General features: G+C 58.9%; 3 protein-coding genes across 4 annotated transcripts in view; 2 read left to right on the forward strand and 1 right to left on the reverse strand.

The window, feature by feature from the left end:
- The window catches only part of Hmgcl (3-hydroxymethyl-3-methylglutaryl-CoA lyase), a 17,301-nt gene extending 15,343 nt beyond the window's left edge, over positions 1-1,958 (forward strand). Inside the window, exon 9 of the mRNA XM_013033842.1 lies at positions 1,409-1,958. Coding sequence (XP_012889296.1) covers positions 1,409-1,510 — 102 coding nt within the window. The 3' untranslated portion in view covers positions 1,511-1,958. The remainder of the gene's footprint in view (positions 1-1,408) is intronic.
- Positions 1,959-2,560: 602 nt separating this feature from the next.
- Gale (UDP-galactose-4-epimerase) lies at positions 2,561-7,344 on the forward strand. Of its 2 annotated transcripts, XM_013033831.1 has the most exons (11): positions 2,561-2,589; positions 3,889-4,054; positions 4,149-4,264; positions 4,400-4,513; positions 4,740-4,916; positions 6,034-6,147; positions 6,230-6,296; positions 6,385-6,470; positions 6,574-6,651; positions 6,793-6,907; positions 7,002-7,344. In XM_013033831.1, the coding sequence occupies exons 2-11, from the start codon at positions 3,934-3,936 to the stop codon at positions 7,058-7,060; spliced, it is 1,047 nt and encodes a 348-aa protein (XP_012889285.1). In that variant the 5' UTR covers positions 2,561-2,589; positions 3,889-3,933; the 3' UTR covers positions 7,061-7,344. The 2 variants fall into 2 exon arrangements, with proteins under 2 accessions (XP_012889285.1, XP_012889280.1); XM_013033826.1 differs by lacking the exon at positions 2,561-2,589 and having other exon boundaries at positions 3,827-4,054.
- Positions 7,345-7,429: 85 nt separating this feature from the next.
- Lypla2 (lysophospholipase II) lies at positions 7,430-12,086 on the reverse strand. The gene is made up of 10 exons (XM_013033853.1): positions 11,888-12,086; positions 10,060-10,165; positions 9,781-9,812; positions 9,615-9,680; positions 9,138-9,185; positions 8,989-9,059; positions 8,785-8,858; positions 8,608-8,709; positions 8,344-8,517; positions 7,430-8,268 (listed from the first exon to the last, which is right to left on the reverse strand). Exons 2-10 carry the CDS (start codon positions 10,135-10,137, stop codon positions 8,218-8,220), a joined length of 696 nt encoding a protein of 231 aa, XP_012889307.1. The 5' UTR covers positions 10,138-10,165; positions 11,888-12,086; the 3' UTR covers positions 7,430-8,217.
- Positions 12,087-12,368: the final 282 nt, after the last annotated feature.

Genomic DNA, 12,368 nt, shown 5'->3' on the forward strand with positions numbered 1-12,368 from the left:
CTCAAGTGGTAGAGCGCTCGCCTTGAGCTGAAGAGCTGAGGGACAGCGCCCAGGCCCAGAGTTCAAGCCCCATGACCGACCAAAAAAAAATAACATCCATAATCATGTCTCGGAGGTCTGGAAGTATGGAAAGAGTTTGGAATGGCCCCGGGTTCCTAAGCTGAAATGATCACTCTCCTGAGCTTTTGTTTGCTCTCTCTGAGCTGTGAGCAGCAGTTTGCTCCTCCCACCCCTGCTGCAGGCTCTGTAAGAGGCTGTAGGACCCCCGTGGCAGCATGGAAGTCACACCACACACATGCTTTGAGATCCAATGCAACTGAGCCCATCTTTATACAGGCTGCTGACCTCAGACAAATTCTAAGTCTGAGAAATGGGAACAATAATAATAACACTTACCTCATTAGGCTACTAGGAGGATTAAGTAAGAAAATATATGGCTGATGGGCTGGGAAGGTGGCTCAGTGGTAGAGCGCTTGCCTTGCATGCATGAGGCCCTGGGTTCAATTCCTCAGCACCACATAAGCAAAAAGAAAAAAGCCGGAAGTGGCGCTGTGGCTCAAGTGGTAGAGCGCTAGCCTTGAGCTGAAGAGCTGAGGGACAGCGCCCAGGCCCAGAGTTCAGGCCCCAGGACCGGACCCAAAAAAAAAAAAAAAAGAAAGAAAATGTATGGCTGAGGGTGTAATGTGCCCAATTAGCATATTTGACTCCCTGGGTCCACTCCTAGCACCAGAGAAACCAAACCAAACTGTAGGACACTTAGCACAAGCTAGGCATCGGTGATTCACGCCTGTAATCCTAGCTACTCAGGAGGCTGAGATCTGAGGATTGTGGTTCAAAGCCAGCCTGGCACGAAAGTCCATGAGATTCTTATCTCCAACTAACCATCAGAATAACCAGAGGTGTTGCTCTGGCTCAAGTGGTAGAACACTAGCCTTGAGCCTTGAACTGAGGGATAACGCCCAGGCCTAGAGTTCAAGCCCCACGACCAAAAAAAAACACCACTTAGCACAGAGTTGAGGGTAGAGTGCACATCAGCAAAGAGAAGCAGTGTTGTGTGGCACACAGAGCTATCTAGGGCTGGGTGTAGCAGGGTGGTCCAATGCTTGCCTAGCATGCACAAGGCATACACAAGGGGTGAACATAAACAGACTGTCTGTAGGCCAGGCCCTGGAAGTAGAGACTCAGACTAAAGAGGTCCCTGGCAGTGTCTCCACAAACTATACAAGGGGTTGTCAGAAGAATAACCCCAGATGCCAGGCGGAGACGCCTCTCGGCAGCTGGGTCCCACTGTCAGGGACAAGGGCCTGCTTGTCCTCTTTCAGTGTCCAGTTGTCTGTCCAGTCTTCTGTTTCCCTGGATGTTGCCGGCCTGTCATGACTGACTGCATCCTCTAACTTGTGTCTCCAAGGGTGTGAACCTCCAGAAGCTCCTGGAAGCTGGGGACTTTATCTGTCAAGCCCTGAACAGAAAAACCAGCTCCAAAGTGGCTCAGGCGACCTGTAAACTCTGAGCCCCTTGTCTACTGAGGCCCCTTGGACTTCATGGGAGCAGGACGTGCGTGGGTGATTTCAGAATGAGGGACTGGAAATGAGTATAAAATAAAAAGGAGTGGGTACTTCACAGGCCGCTCTGCACTGAGGTGTCTCCTGCCCTCAGGCCAGACCTGAAGATCAGCGCAGCCTCCATTCACCAGGCCCCAGAGCTCAGGAGCTGAGTGCTGGACGACACATGGGAACCTGCTTAGGGTGGTCCTGGAGTCAGTTTCGGGGAGTCTGTCAGCTAGACCTGTACACAGCTGACAGGATCCAGGCCACTGCTCTCGACTGAGGGCAGAGGGCACTTGCTGATAGGGTTGAGGACTGGGCTTCTCTGGTGGGCATCCGCCAACTCCAGTGTCTCCGGGAGCCTTCACACCGAATGTGATTTTTTAAAATTATTAAAGATTTAATTTTCCAGTACTTGTGGTGAGGCCGTGTGTTTACGACTGCAGCACTGCCCTGGGCGGGAATAAAGGCAGGCCTTGCTCAGCGTCCCTGGGTTTCCTCCCTCGTGGCCCCCGGCGCCCCGGTCCAGGGCCAGCGCGGGCTCCCCCGCCCGCTGTGCCCACAGAGCCTAGGGGTGCGACTCTGCCCGCGGTTGTGCTGGCAGCCAGCCCTTCCCGGAGGTGGGGGAGCGCGTGTCCGGGCTTCTCAGCGCGCCCGTGCGCGGCCGTGTCCTTAGCGGCCCCATCGCCAGCCCGCGGCCCCGAGGCCGCCGCCGCCGGCGGAGCCCCACATCCCTTGGAACGTTTCGGCGTGGGAACCGGGCTCCGCTGCGGCACGGACATCCAAAGCGCCGGCGCCGTCCCGGCTCCCCGTCCTTCACGGGATGGCGCCGCCCCCTCCCGGCCTCCGTGGGAACGCGCCGCGCGGCCGCCTGACAGCAGCTCCGGCCTTTTGTCCCCGCGGAGACCCCGTAACCCCACGACACGTTTCCTTGGGGGCGGGACGGGGCGGAGCCAGGCTGGGCTGTCAGCCCTTAAAGGGGCCGCCGCGCGGGGCGCGGGAGGCGGCGCCGCAGGAGCCAGTGCAGGGCGCGCAACCCCGGCAGGTTCGGGCGGAGGGATGAAGGGAAGGAAGGGCAGGGCGGGTGGTCGGCGGGGAGCAAGGGACTTCCAGGAGCGCTGGGCGCGTTCTGGGCCTCTTCGGCTCTCGTGTCCCGCTGTGATGGCCCGAGTGCTCCGGGTTCATTCATTCCCGGCCCCGACAGCCAGCTGTCCTCGGAGCCACGGCCCGGCACCCGTTCCTCACCATTGTACAGATTGGGGAAACTGAGGCGGTGGCAGTCGACCAAGGTCATCCCCGGGTCGGGATGGCGCGGGCCTCGGGCCAACCTCGCCGCCTCCCAGGGCGGGCCGCGGCCGCTGCGGGGCTCGGCGGGGGCACCGGGCGGGCCGAGGCCGGCGGGAGCCGCGTGGAGGGGGCGGGCGGCGAGCCTGGACGGCCGCTCCCGCCGGGCCCTCGCCTGCGGTGGGATCGCAGGCAAAGCACTTGGCCCCGATACCCTCCGCTGTAGAGGGCCAGTGACAGCACCCCGGGGAATAGCGCACAGGCGCGGGGTACGGAGCCTGGCACGAGCGGGCGCCCAGCCCCGGGGACGGCACCGGATGAGCACAGAAGGGGTTTAGGTGGCTCGGAGGGAGGCGGCGGCCGGCCAGGTCGCCGGAATGAAAGGCCGCAGTGTCCGGGGCTTCCGCCCCGCCCCGCCCCGCCCCGCCCCCTCCGCTGGCAGAATTTGTTCCGGGCGGGCGGGGATGCACACCTGGCAGTGGAGCCTGGGCCAGGTCCACGTCGACACTGGCCCACCCAGTGGCCTGGAGGCTGGACGGTTTCCGTAATTCCAAGCTAAGAGTGGGGCTGGGCCGACCCTGGCAGACTGAGCTCAGCCGCTGCCCTGGGGTGGGGCAGGCGGGCAGCTCCAGGACTGTGGGTCACCAGTCCCAGAGTTGGACTCAGCCTGTCTGGCTAAGGGACCCCACCCTGGAGGTCATATGCATTTCCTGCTTCCTCTAAACTGACTCGAGGGAAAGGGAAGAAGGGAGGGGGTACCTAGAGCTGGAAACATTGACACCTAGTGTGAGTAGAGGCCTCAGTTGCATGGACAGAGCCTCCAGCTGGGATCCTGGAGTCCCAGTCCTGCTGCCATTTTCCCGTCTGCCCGGACTGTCCAGTCTCTAGACATTTGGACTGGAAGTATGGGTCCTCACAAGTCCATCTTCCCAACCCTGGGTCAATTGGAACTTGAAAATATGGAACCTAGCTGGGTACAGTGGCTCACACCTGTAATCCTAGCTACTCAGGAGGCTGAGATAGTCCCTAGGCTCACCTAATGAGAAATGTTCCATCCAAGGCCCTGAGTTTGGCCACAGCTGACAGGAGCCCTGGGCCAGGTGCAATGGCAGAGAAGGTCCTGGTCACAGGCGGGGCCGGCTACATTGGCAGCCACACAGTGCTGGAGCTGCTGGAGGCAGGCTTCTCACCCGTGGTCATCGACAACTTCCATAATGCCATCCGCGGTGAGTGTGGGCGTGGGGCTCTGGGGCTGGAGGAGGAAAACCCTGCATCCAGGACCCCATCTCTTCATGTGGATGTCTTCTACTCACTCACCAGGAGGGGGCACTCTGCCTGAGAGCCTGCAGCGGGTACAGGAGCTGACTGGCCGCTCTGTAGAGTTTGAGGAGATGGACATCTTGGACCAGGCAGCCTTACAATATCTCTTCAAAAAGGTGGGTGCTCAGGGGGTTATTGGGCCTTCTCGAGAAGGTGGGGTCTGGCAGAGCTAGCAGGCAAGCCGAAGAGTCCTTTCATTGCCAAGGGCTAGACCCTCCAAGCTGCCTCCGACCCTGGCTTTGCCCCCACAGCACAGTTTTAAAGCTGTCATCCACTTTGCTGGGCTCAAGGCTGTGGGCGAGTCAGTGCAGAAGCCTCTGGACTACTATAGAGTTAACCTGACAGGGACCATCCAGCTTCTGGAGGTAAGAGGCCTGGGCTGCACTGGCCAGCAGTGCCGGCCACCATGGGTAAGGGCTTTCATGGGAGTCAGATGCAGCCCCAAGCTGCACCATCTTGGACACGTCTTTCCTTTCCTCCAGCCTTAATGTCCCTGTTCCACCTTAGTGCCACCCTCCCAGTGACAGGGGTGGCCGGTGGAACCGAGATGTGTGCCACAGGCCACGCCTCACCTTCCCTCCCCTTGGCTAGATCATGAGGGCTCATGAAGTGAAGAACTTGGTGTTCAGCAGCTCAGCTACTGTTTATGGGAACCCCCAATACCTGCCCTTGGATGAGGCCCACCCAACCGGGGCTTGTACCAACCCTTATGGCAAGTCCAAGTTCTTCATTGAGGAAATGATCCGGGACCTGTGCCGAGCAGACAAGGTGAGAGCCCCTTGACCCAAGCACTGGCTTCACTTACTGGCTTCTGGTGGTACCCTTGAGTTTGAAGATGGACTCCTGACCACTCCCCACCCCAAAGAGTAAGCTAAGGCTTAGAAGTGGTAGTGCTGGCCAGGCACCAGTGGTTCACGCCTGTAATCCTAGCTATTCAGGAAGCTGAGATCTGAGGATCATGATTCAAAGCCAGCCTGGGAAGGAACGTCCATGAGATTCTTATCTCCAATGAACCACCAGAAAACTGGAAGTGGTGCTGTGGCTCAAGTGGTAGAGCGCTAGCCTTGAGCTGAAGAGCTGAGGGACAGCGCCCAGGCCCAGAATTCAAGCCCCATGACAGACCAAAAGAAGAAGAAGAAGTGGTAGTTAGACAACAAATGGAATCACTATCTTATGTAATCATAACCCCTCTGTGCATCACCTTGACAAAAATTTAAAAAAAAGAAGTTGTAGTGCTGAGCCAGGTGCGGTGGTTTAAGCCTGTAACACCTGCTACTTGGGAGGCAGAGATCGGATGATTATGGTTCCAAGCCAGCTTGGACAAAAAAACAGTTTTGGAACTTAGAGCCCAGTCATCATCTCAGTGACACAAAGAAGTGCAAATAAGCTCACAGTCCAGGCTAGCCTAGACAGAAAATGCAACCTTGTCTAGAAAGTAACCAACCCCCCAGAGTAGCTCAGTGATGAGTATCTGCTTAGCAAGTATAAGACCCTAAGTTCAATCCTCAGTATGGCAAAAAAAAAAAAAAAAAGTTGAGGGCTGGGAAGGTGGCTCAGTGGTAGAGCGCTTGCTTTGCAGGCATGAGGCCCTGGATTCAATTCCTCAGCACCACATAAGCAGAAAAAAAAGCCAGAAGTGGTGCTGTGGCCCAAGTGGTAGGGTGCTAGCCTTGAGCTGAAGAGCTGAGGGACAGTGCCCAGGCCCAGAGTTCAAGCCCCGCAACGGACAAAAGAAAAAAGTTGAGGTGATGTGCCCAAGATCACAGCAAGGAGGGAGGATCCCCAGCCCTTGGCCATTTCTAGAAAACCGACAGAGGTGAGGCAGAGAACTGTGAGCTGGAACGCACTGCCTGCACCCCTGCTCCACTGTGCCTGCATCTCTCAGACCTGGAATGCAGTGCTGCTGCGGTACTTCAACCCCACCGGTGCCCACGCCTCCGGCCGCATTGGCGAGGATCCCCAGGGCATTCCCAACAACCTCATGCCCTATGTCTCCCAGGTAGGGGCAGCAAAGGGCTGGCGGGGTTGGCACAGGGATATAGCTGAGGACCTAGAAGGAGCTGACCTGAGCCCTGCCCTAGGTGGCCATCGGACGGCGGGAGGCCCTGAATGTCTTTGGTGATGATTATGCCACAGAGGATGGCACCGGTGAGCCCAGGACCAGGAGGGCCCAGGAGTGGGGGTCAGGAGAGACAGGGGGGGCAACTTCCCCGTCCCACCACCTTGTTCTCTGCAGGGGTCCGGGACTACATCCATGTTGTGGATCTGGCCAAGGGCCACATCGCAGCCTTGAAGAAGCTGAAGGAACAGTGTGGCTGCCGGGTAGGGAGAGTAAAGCAGCCAGGGGGGGAGGGGAACAGAGTTGCGGACAGCGGGGCCCGCACGGACAGTCTAGTTCACCCATGAACCCTGTTCCCCGGGGCAGATCTACAACCTCGGCACGGGCACGGGCTACTCGGTGCTGCAGATGGTCCAAGCCATGGAGAAGGCCTCAGGGAAGAAGGTAGGCCCCGCCCAGCTCTCGGCAGTGGAGAGCCTGGGCGCTTGCCTCTGCCCACCCACTGGGCACCCAGCATACCCAGAACCCTGTGGCTGCCTGGCACTTCAGTGGCAGGCGCTCAGTGAAACTTCTCCCTCTTCACAGATCCCATACAAGGTGGTGGCACGGCGGGAAGGCGATGTGGCAGCTTGTTACGCTAACCCCAGCCTGGCCCATGAGGAGCTGGGCTGGACAGCAGTGTTGGGACTGGACAGGATGTGTGAGTGCTGACTGACCTGGGCCAGCCAGGGCAACCAGGGCGTCTTCCCTGGGCTGCCCTCAGGGCGGGCCCTGACCACCCCTACCTGTCATAGGTGAAGATCTGTGGCGCTGGCAGCAGCAGAATCCGTCAGGATTTGGGGCGCAGGCCTGAGGAACTTCCCCTGCCATGGACCAGGAAAGGAAGAGAAGCAGCTGCCTGTTCTGCGGCCTCCCAGCCTCCTGCGGGACACATCACCCTGAAGCTCTGGGGCCAAGCTGAGGCTATCCTACCTCAAACCCAAGCAGGGTCCAGTCAGCCCTCCAGGCAACAGGCCACCGGCTCCACTGACGGGGAGCTCCTGCAGGACCACCCGAGGGGCGGAGGAGGCGGGGCTCCCGGACCACACACCTCCCAGGCACTGATGCAGACTGCCACAGGGGGGTTTTCCTAAGTATTTTAATAAACCTTTTCTTACGCTGAGCATTTTGCTACATCTACTCTGCACGCACACCTTGAACAGAACCAGGCAGGCCTAAGAGCTGAGGAAGCAGTTTCTTTAATTTCATTGGAATCCAGGACACAAGAAAAACACCCAAAACCACATGGAGACAGAAGACATGGAAACACAATCCTCCCCCACAACCTCCCTAGTCCTAAGAGTGGGGACATGGTGGGGGTCAGACAGCCAGGGGGAACCTTGTGCCTCAATCCAGCCCTGCAGGCTCCAGGCCTGTGAGGGTGGAGGGCAGCAGGGAGGCAGGGTCCAGCCCCCAAGTGGGGGACCAGCTGAGGGAAGGCCCCTGGACTCCACTCCACCTGCCTGCCCCGCAGCAAGCAGCCCGCAGCAGCCAGGGGCCGGGGCCACGAACACATTCATGATTGAGAAGCAGCTGCAGCGAGGCAGGAGACACACGATTATCTGGGCAGAGTTGCTGGGGTGGGGCCTGGGAGGGCCCAGGGGCCAAACCCTGAGGTCGCAGGAGGGGGCCCAAAGCGGGGCTAGTGAGTGAGGTCCTGAGTGAGTGGGTCAGCAGCTGGGCCCCTTTCTCCCGCTGCCTACAGCCCCTCCAATACTGCTGCCGGGGGCCCCGCCTCCGGGGATGTGGGGTGAAGAGTAGCCCACTCCTGCTGCAGACTACCAGGTGGCAGGGGACGGCAGGGAAGGCCTGGCCAGGCCTCAGCTGCCTGCCCCAGAGGCCGGTGGGAAGAGGGCAGGGTGGTGGGGAAAGGACAGGGGCTTGCTCAACCGGCTCAGATCCAAGACAGTGCGGTGCTTGCTTGCTGGGTCTCCCAGGAGCTGGGGACTGCACTGGGGCCAGTGACTCCGGCTAGACTGGAGGCAGCAGCTTTTCAAGGAATTCCTTCACAGCTGCCATCTCCTGGGGTTGGAGAAAATGGTGAGGCTCTGGGCTGGAGGGAGAAGGGAGAAGGTGGTAACAGCTGCCCGCACTGACCTGCGGACACGAGCTGTGCATGACGCCTGGGTAGGTCTTGAACTGGACCCTGGCAGGTGTGACAACCGACCGGAGCTTCTCAGCTGTCAGGGCTCCAAACCGAACAGGTACCATGGGGTCCAGCTCCCCATGACACTGAAGGATGGCCAGGTCCTTGGCACTGCCATTGGCTGCCTGTGGAGCAGACAGAGGGCCACGCCAGGCTGCAGCACGAGGACCACACAGCGAGGACACCCAGGGTAGGAGGGGCTGTGGGACAATCACCTGGGGGAAGTTCCGGTGCAGGGGCAGCCAACAGCTCAATGCCACGATGCCAGCCAGAGGGTGGGGGCAGGTGAGAGCTGTGTAGAGGGACAGAGCCCCACCCTGGAGAAAGGACACAGGGCAGGTCATGAGGGTACAGCTCACCCACCCAGCCCCTCCCCTCCCCTCCTCCCTCACCTGTGAAAAGCCACCCAGGACGATCCGATTGGCAGGGATCCCGTTCTTCATCTCGTGCTCAATCAAGGCCTTGACTGGGGAGAGGGGCATGACTGGGTGAAGGAAGTGGCTGGGGAGCTCCCCCCACCTAAGGGAGTCGGGTGGTCACTGCCCAGTGCTTTCAGGAAGGGAAGATGCAGGGGGGGGGGGAGACGGGGGTCTTACTGTTCTCTGCTGCCTTCTTGATGCCAACCTCATCTTCTGGGGCATCTGGACTCAGCCCCATTAGGTCAAACCTGGGTGACCAGAGGCGTTGGAAGCAGCTGGAAATCCCAGCCAGCCCCCTGCAGCTCCCAGCTCCCCTCCAAACTTACCAGGAGGGCATCACCATCTTCATGTTGAGTGTCACAGGGATCCTAGGCCTGGGAGGGAGAGCCAGAGGGCCATGATGCTTAGAGGGATAAGGAAGCCACAGCAGAGAAACAGGGAGGGAACAGAGCAGCCCCTGGAGGCCCCTCCCAGCAGGCAGGGCCTGTGTTTAAGGTGTTGCCAGGCAACCTGCCACGTGGGGCTGGAGGCTGTGGCTGGAGCACTGGAAGTGAAGGAGAAGATCCATCTAACAAGGTGACAGGGATTCCGGATGAGTGGGTGAGTACTTGGGGAAGGGGCCCAGGAAGCGCTGGTTCCAGGAGATCTGGGGTCTTAAGCCCCTGGGGTTGGGGGTAGGAGCACATGCTCAGTGCCACAGCCCAGGAAGCAGCTGATGGAGGAAGCAGCTGACAGAGAGAACGGGGCAGGCTGGGAAGCACAGGACACCCCCTGAGCCCTTCCCTCGCTGAGCTGATACTCACGCATGGGGACAGATGTACTTGACGTGAGGGAGCCGGATGGTGGAGAGGGCGTCAGCCCAGCTGTGCCTGTAGGACGGAAAGGAAAAGAGACAGTGTTGTGGGAACGGGCAGCCCTGCCTGCTAGGCCCTGCCCCCTCCCCAAGGAGCACCCCATCCTTGCTCTCACCCTGTGTCTCCAAGTCCATGTAAAAAGATAACCTGGAAAAAGAGTAACACATGGGGAGGTGGGAAGCTCCCCTTTCCATCCCCAGCTTCAGCTCACCCCTCCCCCAGCCCAGTCCCCTGAGGGAGCTGACATAGGAGCCAACAGGTGATTAACCCTGACCTCCTGGCTTGAGGCTACTCCCTTCTCCTCACTGCCACCTCCACGTTTCCCACACCTCTCCAGGCCACTGTCCTCTACTAGATCTGGTCTAGAGGCTGCTAAGAGTGCCAGGGAGCTTACCGCAGCTGTTTCCCGCTCAGCTCCAGACACGGTGGCGGCGTCAGTGAGCAGGGGCACAGACATGGTGTTACCACACATACACTGCAGGAGTCCCTGCAGGCTGGGCCTGGAAGAATGAGGGGCAGTTGGTTCAGAACACAGCCAGGCAGAGACAGCCTCCTAGCTCAAGAGGCACACACAGGCCAACAGACCCCACAGCACCCAGGTTCAATCCTGGGTGCAGAAAAGACAGGCAAGAGGTGCAAGCTAGCTAGATACTCATAGTTCATGCCTATAATCCTAGCTACTCAGGAAGCTGAGATCTGAGGATCATGGCGGGAAGCCAGCTTGGACAGGCAATCTTCCTTTTTTTTTTTGTCAGTTGTCCGGCTTGACTTCAGGGCCTCAGTGCCACAGCACCACTTCTGGTTTTCTGGTGGTTAATTGGAGATAAGAGTCTACTGGGGGCGGGTGCCGGTGGCTCAGGCCTGTAATCCTAGCTACTCAGGAGGCTGAGATATGAGGATCATGGTTCAAAGCCAGCCAGGGCAAGAAAGTCTGTGAGACTCCTATCTCCAATAAACCACTACTCCAATAAACCAGAAGTGGCATTGTAGGTCAAGTGGTAGAGCACTCGCCTTGAGCTGAAGAGCTGAGGGACAGCGCCCAGGCCCAGCCCATGACTGACAAAAAAAAAAAAAAGTTCCTCACCTCACTGCTGCCTCAACTTCCCTGGTCTTTAGGACCCCTAGTGGCTGAACCTGGAGGGCTGGGAAAGTGACTCGGTGGTAGAGCGCTTCCCTTGCGTGCATGAGGCCCTTGGTTTGATTCCTCAGCACCACATAAACAGAAAAAGCCCGAAGTGGCATTGTGGTTCAAGTAGTAGAGCACTTGCCTTGAGCTAAGGAGCTGAGGGGCAGCACCCAGGCCTATAGTTCAAGCCCCATAACCGACCAAAAACAAAAAAAAAAAAGTGCCTCCTGGACTTTCCTGCCCAGGCTGGCTTTGAACTGTGATTCTCAGATCTCAGCCTCCTGAGTAGCTAGGATTACAGGCGTTGAGCCACTGGGTCCGGGCTAGACTTATCTCCAATTAACCACCACAAATCCAAAAGAGCTCACACCTGTAATCCTAACTACCCAGGAGGCTGAGAGGGTCAAAGCCAGCCCAGGCAGGAAAATCCATTGAGACTTTTTTCTCCAATTAGTTACCAAAAAGCCAGAAGTGGAACTGTGGCTCAAGTGGTAGAGCAACAGTTTTGAGCAAGATAGCTCAGAGACAGCATCTACACCCCGAGTTCAAGTCCCAGGACCAGCACCAAAATAAGGGGGAAGGGTAGGGGTAGGATATTCAAGTCTCAGTACTGGCACCAAAAAGTCCAAGACAGAACGACTGGAAGTTGGCCTTCAAAAGAAGCAAAGGTAGTCACCTAAATGGTCCAGAACTCATTCCCTGGTTCTGGCTGAACCCCAGAGGCTGAGCTTGCTCTAGACAAGCAGGGAGCAGAGGTTAAGAAGTGGGAGGAGGAGGATGGTAACTCCCTCGTTGCAAACTGCCTCCTCCTTGGTCTCCTAGTATCCCTTCTCTGGACTCCTGGGGTCCCTCCTCCCCAAATCTCAGCACTTAAGGGGAAATGAAGGGGAGAAAAATGCCAGAGAAATATGTTTCCAGCTCCCTATCCCCGTCTTCTCCATCTTTCCTCCTTTTCCTTCCATCTAGCCCCCACTCCATCATTTCTCGCTCAACCATTCCCAGGGCCCCCGGGGATCCCCTGAGAGCCTAAGGACCCCCCACCCCATCTGCCACCCACCCCCACAACTAGTGTTCCACGCCCCAGCGCGAAGGCTACCTGCTGCTGCTGGTGCGGCTGCTGGTGCTGGGGCCAAGTGACTCCAAATGGGCCCCCAGCTGAACAGGTTCTGGGACTCCCAACACCCCGAGAACGTCAAGCCGGCTGGCCCCTCCCCGCGCTTAGCATCCTTCAAGGTCCGGAAGCTGGCGCCACCTGCCTCTAAGCACCCAACCCTCCTGGGGCGCCAGCCTCCCCGACCCGCTCCCACCCTCCAGCCCCGACCCGGCACGGCCCTCACCGAGCTGGGCCTACTACCCCGGGTCCTCAGCCCTCCGCGCAACGCACCCCGACGGGGTCCCCTTCCGTCTCCACCCGCGGGGCGCCCGACTCCCCGGTCCCCCCCCATCCCCCGGCAGGACCCCGGGTCCCCCAGCTGCCACAACTCCCGACCTGACTCAAGATGGGCCCCTCCCCACCGAGCGGCCATCACCTCTGACCCGGGGAGGCCCCGCCCCGCGGGGGGGTCGGACCTCCGTCC

The sequence above is a fragment of the Dipodomys ordii genome, unplaced genomic scaffold, assembly GCF_000151885.1.
Source record: "Dipodomys ordii isolate 6190 unplaced genomic scaffold, Dord_2.0 Scaffold6, whole genome shotgun sequence".
Classification (NCBI taxonomy): Eukaryota; Metazoa; Chordata; class Mammalia; order Rodentia; family Heteromyidae; genus Dipodomys; species Dipodomys ordii.